General features: G+C 38.9%; 1 protein-coding gene across 8 annotated transcripts in view; it reads right to left on the reverse strand.

Moving 5' to 3' along the window:
• Nucleotides 1–13,805, reverse strand: part of SIPA1L1 (signal induced proliferation associated 1 like 1) — a 406,115-nt gene that overhangs the window by 112,341 nt on the left and 279,969 nt on the right. For all 8 annotated transcript variants that reach the window (XM_030559663.1, XM_030559661.1, XM_030559662.1 and 5 more), the window contains 2 exons: nt 7,484–9,296; nt 1,567–1,697 (listed from right to left, as the gene is read on the reverse strand). In XM_030559663.1, the coding sequence (XP_030415523.1) occupies nt 1,567–1,697; nt 7,484–8,981 (1,629 nt within the window). In that variant the 5' untranslated portion in view covers nt 8,982–9,296. The remainder of the gene's footprint in view (nt 1–1,566; nt 1,698–7,483; nt 9,297–13,805) is intronic.

Here is a 13,805-nt window from a genome sequence, read left to right on the forward strand (position 1 = left end):
CAAGCTGAATGCTAATCTTTCTTTATATCACAGTTTGAGACTTAAATAGGAAACAAAAGTCCTAGTTGTGCACTGAACTGCATTTGAACTGAATACTTTAGATGAGATAAACTAAGCAAAGTGTCCATTTGACTGTTCTTGGAGAAGAAAGTTACATCACAGTTACCTTATGTAGAACTTTATTTGAAATTAATGGTGAGAAGGAAAGTTTCAGTAGCTTTATAAGACAAGTGTAAATATATCAAGTAAGTTAAGGTTAGCAAGCTACACATAAAGCAACAGCAGGAAAATCTGTAACTGCTTTTACAACCTGTGCTGTACCTTTGGGTGCACCAAACAACTGTGTGTACCCCCTGTAATAAAACTCAACAACAAAAAGACATAAGACAGCTTTAAAAAAGCATTCTCTCCTATTTGTCACTGACAAGATTCTCCCAGGAATGAAACAATCCCTTTGTTGCAACAAAGTGCAATTTACAAGAGATTGGTCAATTTTACTTCTGCTGCCCCAGCTGTTTGAACAAAAGGACTCACACTAACCAGTGGTTTCAGATTTCATTTTGCTGCTCCAGAAATCTATCAATAGGAGGAAGAAATGGTGAAACCAACACCTACATAATTACAGAATGCACCTCCTCACTCCCCCAGCAGAGACAGCATCTTATCAGCAGCTGAAGGATAGTAGATTCTGTTGCTTAAATTTAGATTGAGATTGACAAAGAGTCTGGTCATCTTCACTCCAGCTAAAGGATAAGAATTGCAGCAGTGAAGATGGCTACTCTTAAAATAAATGTGCCATAAACAGCAACAATGGTGCAGATATAATCTGAATGGGAGAGGAAAAAGGAAAGGAAGAGAACGAAATTTCCCAGTTTGGAAGGAAGGATGAATGGAATATCCATCCTTTCATCTGCTAGAAAAAAAGCAAAGAGAAAAAGAAACACTATCTTTGCAGCAGCTGAGAATGAGGGAGGGAATGAAAAGAAAGAAGAATCTGTGGGAAAGCTTTCAAACTATCAAACGTCTACCATCCAGGAAAGATGCAACCAACAATCAAGCCGAGACTCAGCACCTGAAAAGAAGGCTAATTCTGTACACTGTCCCCATCTGCTCACCCCACCTTTTCCCCCACACTAGTTAGCTGTTAAAAATACAATAGTTTTCTGGGACCAATGCACTGCCACCTAAAGTGTTAGGGTGGAGAATGTTCCATACTTTCTTACCTCTCACTATAATGTCCAGTAAATTTTTCAACCCCTAACCAAAGTGATTTACTCAAATATACTGCTTATTTGTGGAATGCTACAGTATAGTTCACTTGGTGATATATTTATCTTTATTCTATAAAATATAATTTATTATGGTTCTTGGCAAGGAGATTACTGTAGCATATTTATATGTGGAAGACAAAAATGTATCATGATGAGCAACACACAGGCTTCCTTCTGGTTTCCAATATCTGCAATACAACAACTACCTGGGATCTAAGATTTCACCACATACTATCTGGCTTTGCCTATTCACTACTAGTTTCTTCCTCTCTTATTCCACTCATACTTTGCTTACCTCACTGGTTCTGAAAATGATGCGGTAGTTATATAGAGGTCCATTTTCTTTTATTTCATCCGGTTTTTCTCTTCTAATGCTCACAGCTACTGGACCCAGGCTCTCATCTACCCCAAAATAGTTCCAGTGTTCTTGGGTATAAAAATAAAAATAAAAGGAAAAATTCATGTTACAGCTCTCACAGAAACATTTTGCACTCAGATAATTTACCCAGTGTGAAATTCTGGACCTAATGAAGTTAATGAGAGGTTGCCATTGACGTCAGGGAAGCCAAAATTTCACCCTGTCATCAATTTCACTCTCAGTCATCACCAGTGAGATCTAGCTATATTTATAGGGTGAAAGTCATCTTTGTGCCTGTACTCAAAACAGAACTGAAATGGGACTTAACATGTGTTTGCCGCTTGTGCTGGCCCATTGCAAAGGGGTAGGTTTCACTCACACCAAATTAAAAAAAAATACATTTGACCCAGTGCATTAAAAGTAAAAGTATGGAAAGCAAATGAATGGATGCAAAAAATTCAGAATTACATATTTAAATCTGAAATGACAGTGCTGATTACACTATAAAAAGAAGAATAGACTATACTTAAGTCTCTCAATACAATAAACCTCTACAAGTATTTGAAGGGCATAAAAATCAAAGAGAGTGAAGTATTACTTGAGAAGTAAGTGAGAAAAAAGGCATAAAACTAATGCAGGGACAAAATTAAATAGTGGAAAATTTAGGATGAATATTAAGAAACATTTCGTAACAGAGAGATCACGGAGTAGTACCTCAATAGAAAATGAAGTCTTAATTGAGTTTAAACTTGGACTGGACAAAGCAGAGGAAAATATGGCAGAAGGAACAATCACTTATTTGCTGAGTGACAGGTAAAATTAATTAATTCTTACTTTACACATGTAAATTACTCAATCTGTAAGCACAAATTCAAACTTTCTATTATAGAAAAAGAAATGTAGTCCAACAAAACATAGACCTGAAAACTTAAGCACAAGCATTCAGAAGTTGGGTTGGGAGACCTCTTTTCTATTTATAATTCTTAGACTGTTTGCATGAGGATTCAAGTAGTTGAGGTGAGAGAAGAGTTGCCACTTATGTAATATGTCATCTAGTTAAATGGAAACCTATCTTGAGTGACTAGTTACATTCAAATCTAGAAGGCCTGGCAGGCTGAGTTTAGAGAAACACTCAGTAAATTATAAACACAAGTTATAAACACAAGGCAACAAGTCCTATTACATCATAATATTGTAAATCCTTATGGAATACATAGAGTAACAGAAGATTACAGGCCCTACCAAAAAAGCAACACATGACCTAGCTGAACTTCCGGCTGGAACTTCATTCTTTCAATTAAAAATAAAAGATTCAATGGGAGGAGGAGGGGGAATGTCACCTACCATTTTCAGAATTCTCTGGGAATTTCCTGGTTTAAATTAGACTCATTAGAGGATTTACATTTCCTTTCAAAGTAGTATAAAACAAAACTTTGACTGTAGTAGTATGTGTAGACTGTGCACAACTTATGGAATATTTGGAAGTTCTTATTCAAAAAGTAATCACAATTTGGGAGGCACTATTATAGACTTGGATAAACTTGTAATTCTCAACTTTTTAAAAAACATGCTTTTTCACATAACAGCAAATTTAACCTCATAGCAGATTAGCTTACATTGATCTACCGTTTATTTTTTGTAAAGCAACCAAAATGCATGTGTCTTACAAGGGTATGTCTACACAGCATCTGGGAGCAAGCCTTTCAGCCCATGTCCACAGACTGTAGTAATGGAGTTAATACAAGAGTGCTAAAAATAACTGTGCGAATGTGGTGCTTTGACACTGCAGCTCAGATTGGAGTTCAGGCTCTGATCTCACTCTCCTTCCTCACCATCAGCTTCAGAGTTTGGCAATTAAAAATATGTAGATATTTTCACATCATCTGATTTATTTAGTTTTCCCAGTAAAAAACTTTGCTCACTGCTTCCTTAACCTTTTAGATGATCAGAGATACACAAGCCAACTTTATCCTGTATATCAGCACAAGATGACTTATACTGAGGGATCTGCCTGCACTTGCCATAATATCAGTGAAAAAGCAGCATTGCTGCACCTATTACAGCCAACTCTGAACACTTTCAGGCACCCCAACAATTGTTTATTTAGTGCTGCATGGGAAAGGAGATGCTCTAATTGCAACTTTTTTTCCTCTGCTGGAGGTTGGGTACTTTCTTTTCTTCTTCACAACAATTGTTTTGCATCATGACTAGAAAAAAGGCATGCAACTGTGCATTTTTGTTCTGCCTTAAGAATTTTTTTTAAAGTCTTAAGAGACAATCTTCTCTTCCACTTTCTATTTGTGTGTGATCCTTTTACTTTCAGAATCCAAGCTTACATGTTATTACAAGCACACACAAAAAGGCCAGCCTCTGCCCTTAGCTACTTGGAGGGGAACTTCATTTACCTCCTCTCTCAACCCACTGCGTGGGAGAGCTGGCATTCTCACCCTCTACACTTACCTTCCCAATCATTCCCCTACGTTACCACCCATCCTCTCAACTGTTTCTATCTCTGTCCTTACCGCACTCACATTTTCCTTCCATGGTGTTCTAATCTCCTGTCCTATATCTTTCACTGTATTTTTCTGCTCCCAGTCTCCCTCCTGCTCCTCAAATTCCATTGTGCTCCTCTCAGTCTCCATCCTGCATCCACATTCCCTTATATATCTGCTGACCCTTTCCCTCCTCGTATCCCTCTTTTCCACTGTATCCCACATTCCCTTGCACCCAATCTTAATCCCTCTCCTACACCCCCATACATTCTCTTTTCCCATCACAGTTTCCTGCACAGCTTCCAAACCAGACAGCTGGGCACTCTGCGAGGTATTTCATCTCTAATGTTTTGTATAGCCCGTTGAGACCATGAATAGAAGGCACCCGGAAAGTGACACAGATACCAAATCCTAACCATGCCACTGCTTGGGGCAGGGTGTATTGAACAGAAGCTGAAATTTATTATTGCATGCAAATGATTTGCAAATATGCAAATTAGCTCATTACATTGTGTGTGTGCCATGCCACATGTGGAGCTACACAACTTGCCAAATGTGAGTTAGCGCTAATAAGTCTATATGTTTTCATGGTCAGCAGGTGACATGTTCGCTTGAAAAAGAAGAATTTTCAAAACGGAAACATCTACATGTCTCTGTCTTCTAAACTTGTCTGTCTTCAAGTTCTGTATACCAAGCCTTTAAATCTTTCTGACACTTACAACAGGGATTCCAATTAACGTTCACTCACTGGGATAGAGTAAGCTACACCAAGAATTAGTTTGGAAGTTTGGACCTAATTCAAATAGATGGGAAGCAGTTTTGTAGAAGCTGTAACTGTAGGTAGGGGACTACAAAATACCATGATAAACTCATGATCAACAGCTGGCGAAGACGTAAGTAGGGGGCCAAAGCTCATACTGTCATATTGAGAATGACGGCCACAAACAGCATAACTCTTGCAGGTGTCCTCTGAAATTACCATATATTGAACCAGACCTTATTGTGGCAAAAATAAGCCATCTCAAGACATGTATTGTACTGTTACATATCCATGCATTTTGAAGCACACAACCAAAATGCAGTGGCCCAAACACTTGATGAGCAGCAATACCATGGCATGAACATTCCAAAGTTATGAATGCTCATGCTATGATCTTGAGTCCTACAATTTTTAGGTGACTCATCTTCTGAACTTCTTCACTTACTCAAAGTGGCTACCATCTCTCATTACTTTCAGTAGGACTGAAGCCACAGGCTGGCCTGCACAGAGATGGCCACACTTTCCTTATAGGCTTTGCTAGTGGCACAAAGGCTGCCCTGAAGATAAGGGTCAAGTGGATGACGGCTGGAGTGTCTGAGATGATGGCTGGGGACTTACTGGTGGCACTTGGGGCCAGTAATAAGCTCCAATATCTCTTGCTCCTGCCAGCTGGCCATCCACTGCTACAACTGACTGTTCTTCTAGCTGGTCCTTCCTGAACAGATCCAGCAGTGAGAGGACAAGAGGAGAGGTAGAGGGGTTTTCTGCAAAGCAGGTGTTACAGTGCACCCTTGGCAATCAACAGAAGCAAATACAGCCCCTAACCACATGTGTGAAGATCCACCTGGCCTGCAAGAACACATGACCGGTATGCATGTCATGCACTAAGTAGCTCAGTCAACTGAATCCTGGGCAAATGGTTCTAAATTAAAGTTAGTTATCAAGGAAAAGAAGAACAGAAAACCACTATAATACAGAGTGTGGACACTTCCCATCTTTAGTTCACTTTGCCAACATTAAAAATAAGATTCTTTACTACAAATATTTCTGTATATGAATGTTTGACTCAAGCGATGCCACAATTTCATGGTTAAAGGATGCTATCAAGTACTTTAAGCCCAAAATGTAGATTGTTACTGTATATAAATTTATATCAATAGCAGCATTCAAACATTTAAAAATAAATACATATAGGTTTATGTAAATATTAAACACTGGGAATCCAAACACTACAGCACTGTCAGGGGTTCTCAAACATTTTCATTGTGTGGGCCTCATCTTAAAGAGTCATGAATCCCTCCCCGCCCATTCATAATTACACAGAGAACTTCGCTTTCTTTTTTAGCTGTCTTTTAATGTATCTTAGCAACTAGAAATGAAGTTCCAGACAGTATAACCAACAGTCAGTTTTTCTGCATATTGCCAGAAAGTGTTCTGTGGATCACAGTTTGGGAACGTATGTGCTCCTGCATGAGAACCAGAAACTAAGCAGTCCAGTCTCATTATCCATGCCAAAATGAAATTAAAAAGTAAACAAATTCAGTTGTTAAAACGCTTTCCCTTTCAATACTTCAAGCTTTTATAAATAAGACATGAATAGAGACTTTTCAGCATGTGATTTTTAATGTGTGTTTCATTAAAAGCCTAAATTTCCAACCTGAATGTAATTGTAAATCCAGAATGTTAAACAAGGGACTAATGCAGTATTGAAATTATTTTAGGTTATTTTTGTTACCATTGTTTTGATTTTATAAAAACAAACACAATACCTGGCTTTTACAGCATTAGTTATGAAATATTATTGGCTGTCTAAGTTAGTACAATTATTATCCTACTGATTGTAAAGAACGATATATGCAGCTATTTTATTTAAGCCAGGGGACCTACTTTTATTCCAAATGAAATCAGTTAGCGTTTTTGCCACTGACTTCAACAAAAGCAAAAGTAGGGACTTTTTTTTTGAAAAATAATGTTGTGTTTTTAATCCAATTACACATGCATTGGTGCTCTGACAGTGTATCCAATTTTTTTTATTTATATATATATTTATATGTATAAAATACACATACATATACACACACACATATCCCTCTACTCCGATATAATGCAACCCAATATAACACGGTTAAGGGGCGGGGCTGCGCACTCCAGCGGATCAAAGCAAGTTCGAAATAACGCAGTTTCACCTATAACATAGTAAGATATTTTGGCTCCTGAGGACAGTGTTATATCGGGGTAGATGTGTGTGTGTATATATATATATATACACATACATACACAGCCTCTGTGCTATTCAAAAATACTGATTTTTTTGTAGAATTATGTGAAGAATTTTCTTCCTGAAGTGATAATTGTAATGGAAGATAACATGCACATAAATCAAGACTGTTGCCTTTTAACTTCATTTAAATGTTTTGGGGGGTTTTGCCCTGAATCAAGATGTATGTTTTTTTATTATGGGTAAACTTACTTCTAAGTTATTAAAATGTCAGCAGAATACAGCACTCCATAGTAAGATTTGCATGAATTATCACATGTCAAAATAATTTACTATTTGGAGTCACAGAAAAGTGATATATTGTAGGAAAAAAAGGTTACTTACCCTTCTGATAGAAGAATTTCCGATAATAGTATGCACCAAGGTCCACATGTTCAACAATGTATCTTTTCACTCTATCTAAATGTAACAACAGATTTTCCTTGGGTACTTCAAGTACTGCCACTCCTGCATTTGTGCAATGGGAGCTAAGAGTAGACTCAAAAGAGGCACTTTCGCATCCACTGAAGGAACCTGAATTGGATTTGGACAGGCTGATCTTCCGTTCTCCTTCCCCACCAATCTCATTACGAAAATAAGGACAACTCATCACAAGTTCATTGCTTTTATCATCCCCCTGGTCCATATTGAGATTTCCTTTTGAATTCAGGTCTTCAGTGCTGCCCATGGGAGAATTGAAACTTGCAGAATGGGACAAAGGCCCAGAAACTAATGATGCAGCAGCAGCAGCAGAAGCTCCTGTTGTAGTGTTTCTTCTTTTAATAACATTATGTCGGTTGACTGCTGCTTCATTTAAATCAAATAAAATACTCTGAACATCATAATGGGCAAAGCATTTTGGACAAGTCCAAGGCCTAACACTGTCTTCTGACCTGTTATCTTCAAGGTCTGAAGACTTTGAGAGTTCTCCTTCACCTTTGGCATTACGCAACTTACGAAAAATAGAAGAATCTCCTGTCTCTGATTTTGAGCGCCTTTTCAGTGGTTTCTCCCTTTCCTTAAAGAGTCTGAGGTTCTCTCTCTGAGTGATAGGCCCATCGATCACATCCAAAGAGAATCCTGAACCCTTGCTTCCACTGGCTATCAGAAGTTCACTGAGCTTTGATGGAGCTGGGCTTCTCTGGTCAGATTTCTCATCTTTATAACCCTTTAATAAATCAAAAAAACTCTCCCCTGAAGTTCCCTGTTTATCTATTGAGGATGTGCTGCCATATTCCCTGTGCAGTGATGGCCCAGATTTAAAAGTGGGTGAAATACATTCATCAAAGCTATCCACATCAAGCTCACTTAGGGTAATGTCACTGTTACTGCGTTGTCTTATTCTGCGAAGGGCTTTCCTAGGGGAACTGGGGTAACCATCAGGTGTAAGAAACCTAGAATCTAGATTCTCAGATTGTCTTGTTTTGTTTTTTAGAGTGTTCTGGATACTCTTTAGCATGACAGAGTCACTAGCATTCAGGTTAACAGAGCTCCCCTGACTCCCAGGACTGCTTTTAGAGGAAATACTATCAAGGCAACTTGATGTTTCAATTTCCTGACTAGATCTGGTAGTTTCTTTGACATTTTCCTTCCTTGGGGGCCAGTCAGCAATCCTGGCCCTAACTCCCATTTTGGGAACACCAGGAGTAGAGGTAAGGTGGTGGGGACCTTCACTGCGTGAAGGCCCCCCTGGAGCCATGACTGCAGATCCTAAGCTGCCATTCTGCGACCTAAAGCGCCTCATGTAAAAGTCATCTGAATGGACTTTAGAACCACCATCTGTTCCAACTGCTACCCCAGTGGCAACAGCTCTTTCAGTCTGGGACCGCTTCAAGCTGGTCATGATTTGTAAATATGTTTAGCTTTAGTAAGTTCCAAAAAAAGATATAGTCATCTCTGCTTTTTAAATGCACAATTCCCTTTTGAAGAATAGTCTCCAAAATATACACTGGTTGCATGAGATCCCAATCGTGGTCATTTAAGGAAGTGGTTAAATGACAGGTATCCAGGAAATTCAGGTCTTCAATAAGTTTTGATATGTAATAGCTCCTTTAGCTTCTGCATTTTAACAGGTGGCCATATTCCAATAGGCCTAAATTGTTTTAACATCACTTGGGTTCCAAAACTTCAGAGTTATTATAATCCAATGATTTTATGCCTAGAACAGAGAAACAGGGAGACAAAAATATTAGTAATTTTATGTAAATGCATTATCCCACAACCAAACGTATTAAACAAAATTATTACACTAAAAAGTTATATATATAAAACAAACACTCCATTTTTAAACCCTCCTTCACTGTCTCAAAAATGTAGAGTGGTGGATTTTTCATGTACTGTGCCTATTGATTGCATATAAAAAGAGTATTTTTACTTTTGAATGCAGCATTCATGTACAAAGCACACCTACTGAACAGGTCCGTGCTGTTTTATAGGTTGTCTGGCAGAGATTACAAAACAAAGCAGAGAGCAGTCTGTCCCCGGCAACAGCTCTAAACCCACGCACAGTATCCCAAGAACCCTAACTAGGTCATAAAATACTTCAGTGTGACAGGTATGCTCCATATTAAAGCACACATATACTGTACAAATCATTGATTTATTACACATTCAGTAGACTAGTTGAGTTAGAAGAATACAATTCTTTTAAGGTTTGTAAGCAAGACTAATGTTTAGATGTCAACCACCCTTGTGCGTAATTAGAAATCAATATCCACTGTTCCCCTTTGCTACTATTTCACAGTTATTTATACTACTGCTAATAACAAACCTGCAGAAAGCTAACAAGAAAAAGATTCTGAAAGGTTTCTACCACAGACATAAGTTATTTCAGTAACACTTATCCTATGCTTTGCCCCCACAGTCCTATTTGCACAAAAACTGAATATTTCGGAAAATATGTAGCATCCCCTCAACCCCATTTTCCCACTTGTTATATATACACAAGGTGAAGGTGTGCGCGCGAACACACACACACGCACTTTTGCAGACCCAGATATGGAAATGTTTCACTTGCTGAGAAAATGCTGTGAATATCACAGCTCCTCTATATTCCAGCTTCACAAGGCTACTGAAAGAAATGCTCTTCTACACTCCTCAGCACCAAAACTGATGACAAAGCATTATGTTACTCTTTGAGGAGCTACACAAAGTTATACAAATACGCCCCGATTGGTAGAAGACAAAGGCCTGAGAATGTCAGCATAAAATCCAGTACTGCTGTGTACATCCTTTAACAAAAAGTGGATCATTTTCAAAGACTAAACCAATTACACAAAATGTGGCCTTTAAATACTTGCCAAATATCTGTGGAAAGATGCTGCTGAACCAGCACCATGTTGACAATGCAGTATTGTCTATGAATCAAGGGTTCTGGTGCTTCTAGGAAAACTAGTACTTTCTGCAGTCAACTCTCAAAAGTAATGAGTACTTACTTCCACAGTAATTAAATATCCTGCCAGAACATTTTCTACTTCCAAAGGCAGTATGCTTTAATTTCACTTGCCATAGACAGAACCGGTTTGAAACAGCAGCAGGTATTTATATAAAGCTGAACATTTAGGAAGGAAAAATGCAGACTGATTCTAGTACACATAGCAAAAACAGTGCAAGCAGTTAGTGATACTGACGTTTTTGTGCAGCCATTCAGACATGCAATTGTCTTCCTAGTAACGCTTCATCAACCATTATTTATAAAAATCATTTTATATAGCTAAATAGGATAACTCTTAAAGGATGACCAGCCACTTCGGTCACAAAACTACTGAATTTTCAATTATTTCACAAGCCAAACTTTTCATATGTGGTCACTAACTGTGTGTTGCTCATTTTGAGCCTGGGAGGGGCCAGTCAGCAGGTGCTCTTATTGAGACTGGAAGGTCTGATATGCAGAAGTGCTGAGCACTCTCAGTGGCAACTGAAGTCAACCGAAGATGTTCTACGAACATACAGGATCATAAGAACAGCCTTACTGGATCAGATCAATGGTCCAGCTAGCCCAGTATCCTGTCTCTGGCAATGGCCAGTACCAGAGGCTACAGAGGGAATCAACAGAACAGGAAGATTTCAAGTGAGCCATCCCCTGTTGTCCAAGTCCAGCGTGTGGCAATCGGAGGCTTTGGGTCACCCAGAGCACGGGGTTGCATCCCTGATCAACTTGCTAATACCCATTGATAGGCCAATGCTCCATGAATTTATCTAATTCTTTTTTGAACCCAGTTATAATTTTGGGCTTCACAACATCACATGGCAACAAGTTCCACAGGTTGACTGTGTGAAGAAGTATTTTCTTTTGTTTGTTTTAAACCTGATGCCTATTAATTTCATTGGATAAAGGGGTAAAAAAAAAAAATTCTCTATTCACTTTCTCCATGCCACTCATGATTTCATAGATTTCTATCACATCTCCCCTAGGCCATCTCTTTTCTAAGATGAACAGTCCAGGTCTTTTTAATCTCTCCTCATATGAAAGCTGTTCCATGCCCCTAATCATTTTTGTTGCCCTTCTCTGCATCTTTTCCAATTCCAATATATCTTTTTGAAATGGGGTGACTAGAAATTGCATACACTATTCAAGGTGTGGACATTCCATGGATGTATATACTGGTATTAATATATTTTCTGTTTTACTATCTATCCCTTTCCTAGTTGTTCCAAAAATTGTTAGCTTTTTGACTGCTGCCAAAGAATGAGCGGATGTTTTCAGAGAACTATCCACGGTGACTCCAAGATCTTTCTTGAGAGGTAACTGCTAATTTAGACCCACCATTTTGTAGTACAGTTGGGATTATTTTTTCCACTGTGCATTCCTTTGCAATTATCAACACTGAATTTCATCCACGATTTTGTCACTAGTCACCCAGTTTAGTGATAGCCCTTTGTAAAACTCTTCGCAGTCAGCAATGGACTTAATTATCTTGAGCAATTTTTTATCCTTTCGCCACTTCACTGTTCACTCCCTTCTCCAGATCATTTATGAACATGTTGAACAGCACTGGTCCCAGTACAGATCCTTGGGGGACCCCACTATTTACCTCTCTCCACTGTAAAAACTGTCCGTTTAGTCCTAATGGTTTATTGAGCTGCATTAATAGGATTGCCAGCAGACTGAGGGAAATGATTATTCCCATCTATTAGGCACTGGTGAGGCCTCATCTGGAGTACTGTGTCAAGTTTTGGGCCCCCCACTACAGAAAGGATGTGGATAAATTGGAGAGGGTCCAGCGGAGGGCAAAGAAAATGATTAGGGCACTGAAGCACATGACTTATGAGGAGAGGCTGAGGGAACTGGGCTTATTTAGTCTGCAGAAGAGAAGAGCAAAGGGGGATTTGATAGCAGCCTTCAACTATCTGAAGGGGGGGTTCAAAGAGGATAGAGCTAGGCTGTTCTCAGTGGTGTCAAATGACAGAACAAGGAGCAATGGTCTCAAGTTGCAGTGGGCGGGGGGGTCTAGGTTGGATATTAGGAAAAACTATTTCACTAGGAGGGTGGTGAAGCACTAGAATGGGTTACCTAGGGAAGTGGTGGAATCTCCATCCTTAGAGGTTTTTAAGGCCCAGCTTGACAGAGCCCTGGCTGGGATGATTTAGTTGGGGGTTGGTCCTGCTTTGAGCAGGGAGTTGGACTAGATGACTTCCTGAGGTCTCTTCCAACCCTAATCTTCTATGATTCTATGATTAAGAGCCTTTCATGAGGGACCTTGTCAAAGATTTTCTGAAAATCCAAAGTCCAAGTATATCAACTGGATCACCCTTCTCCCCATGCTTGTTGACACACACAAAGAATTTTAATAGATTTGTGAGGCACGATTTCCCTTTACAAAAGCCATGTGATTCTTTCCCAACATATCAAGTTTATCAATGGGTCTGATAATTCTGTTTTGACCAATTTGCTTAGTACTGAAGGAAGGCTTACAGACTTGTAATTGCCACGATCACATCCCTTTTTAAAAATTGACGTTACATTAGCTACCCTCTGGTCATCAGGTACAAAGACTGATTTAAGCAATAGGTTACATACCACCGTTAGTAGTTCTGCAATTTCATATCTGAGTTCCTTCAGAACTCTTGGGTGAATACCATCTGGTCCTAGTGACTACTTATTGTACAATTTATTAATTTGTTCCATAACCTCCTCTAATGACACCTCACCTGGGACAGTTGCTCAGATGTGTCACCCAAAAGAATTGCTCAGGTTGGGGGATATTCTCCACATCCTCTGCAGTGAAAACCTATGCAAAGAATTCATTTAGTTTGTCTGCAATGGCCTTGTCTTCCTTGAGTGCTCCTTTAGCACCTCAATTGTCCAGTAGCTCCACTGACTGTTTGGCAGGCTTCCTGCTTCTGATGTACTTTAAAAAAATTGCTGTTAGTTTGTGTATTCTTAGCTAGTTGCTCTTCAAATTCTTAACAAAAAAAAGTGGATCATTTTCAAAGCCTCCACTTTGCAGCTGGAATTCTGCCTGCGTTATTTTTACTCTTATTTAAAAAAAAAAAAAAAAAAAAAAAAAAAAAAAAAGCTGCAAAAGGAGAGTAGGTTTGTTGGGTGTATCTATGCCTTTCACACTCCCTCTCTAAATTTCCCCACAGAACACTTCTGTATATTGCTTTAGTTCATTAGCACCTCTGGTTGCCTTTTTAAACACCTGAGTGAGGCTTGCCCCCTTGT

Source organism: Gopherus evgoodei, chromosome 4, assembly GCF_007399415.2.
Source record: "Gopherus evgoodei ecotype Sinaloan lineage chromosome 4, rGopEvg1_v1.p, whole genome shotgun sequence".
In the NCBI taxonomy this organism is placed as follows: domain Eukaryota; kingdom Metazoa; phylum Chordata; order Testudines; family Testudinidae; genus Gopherus; species Gopherus evgoodei.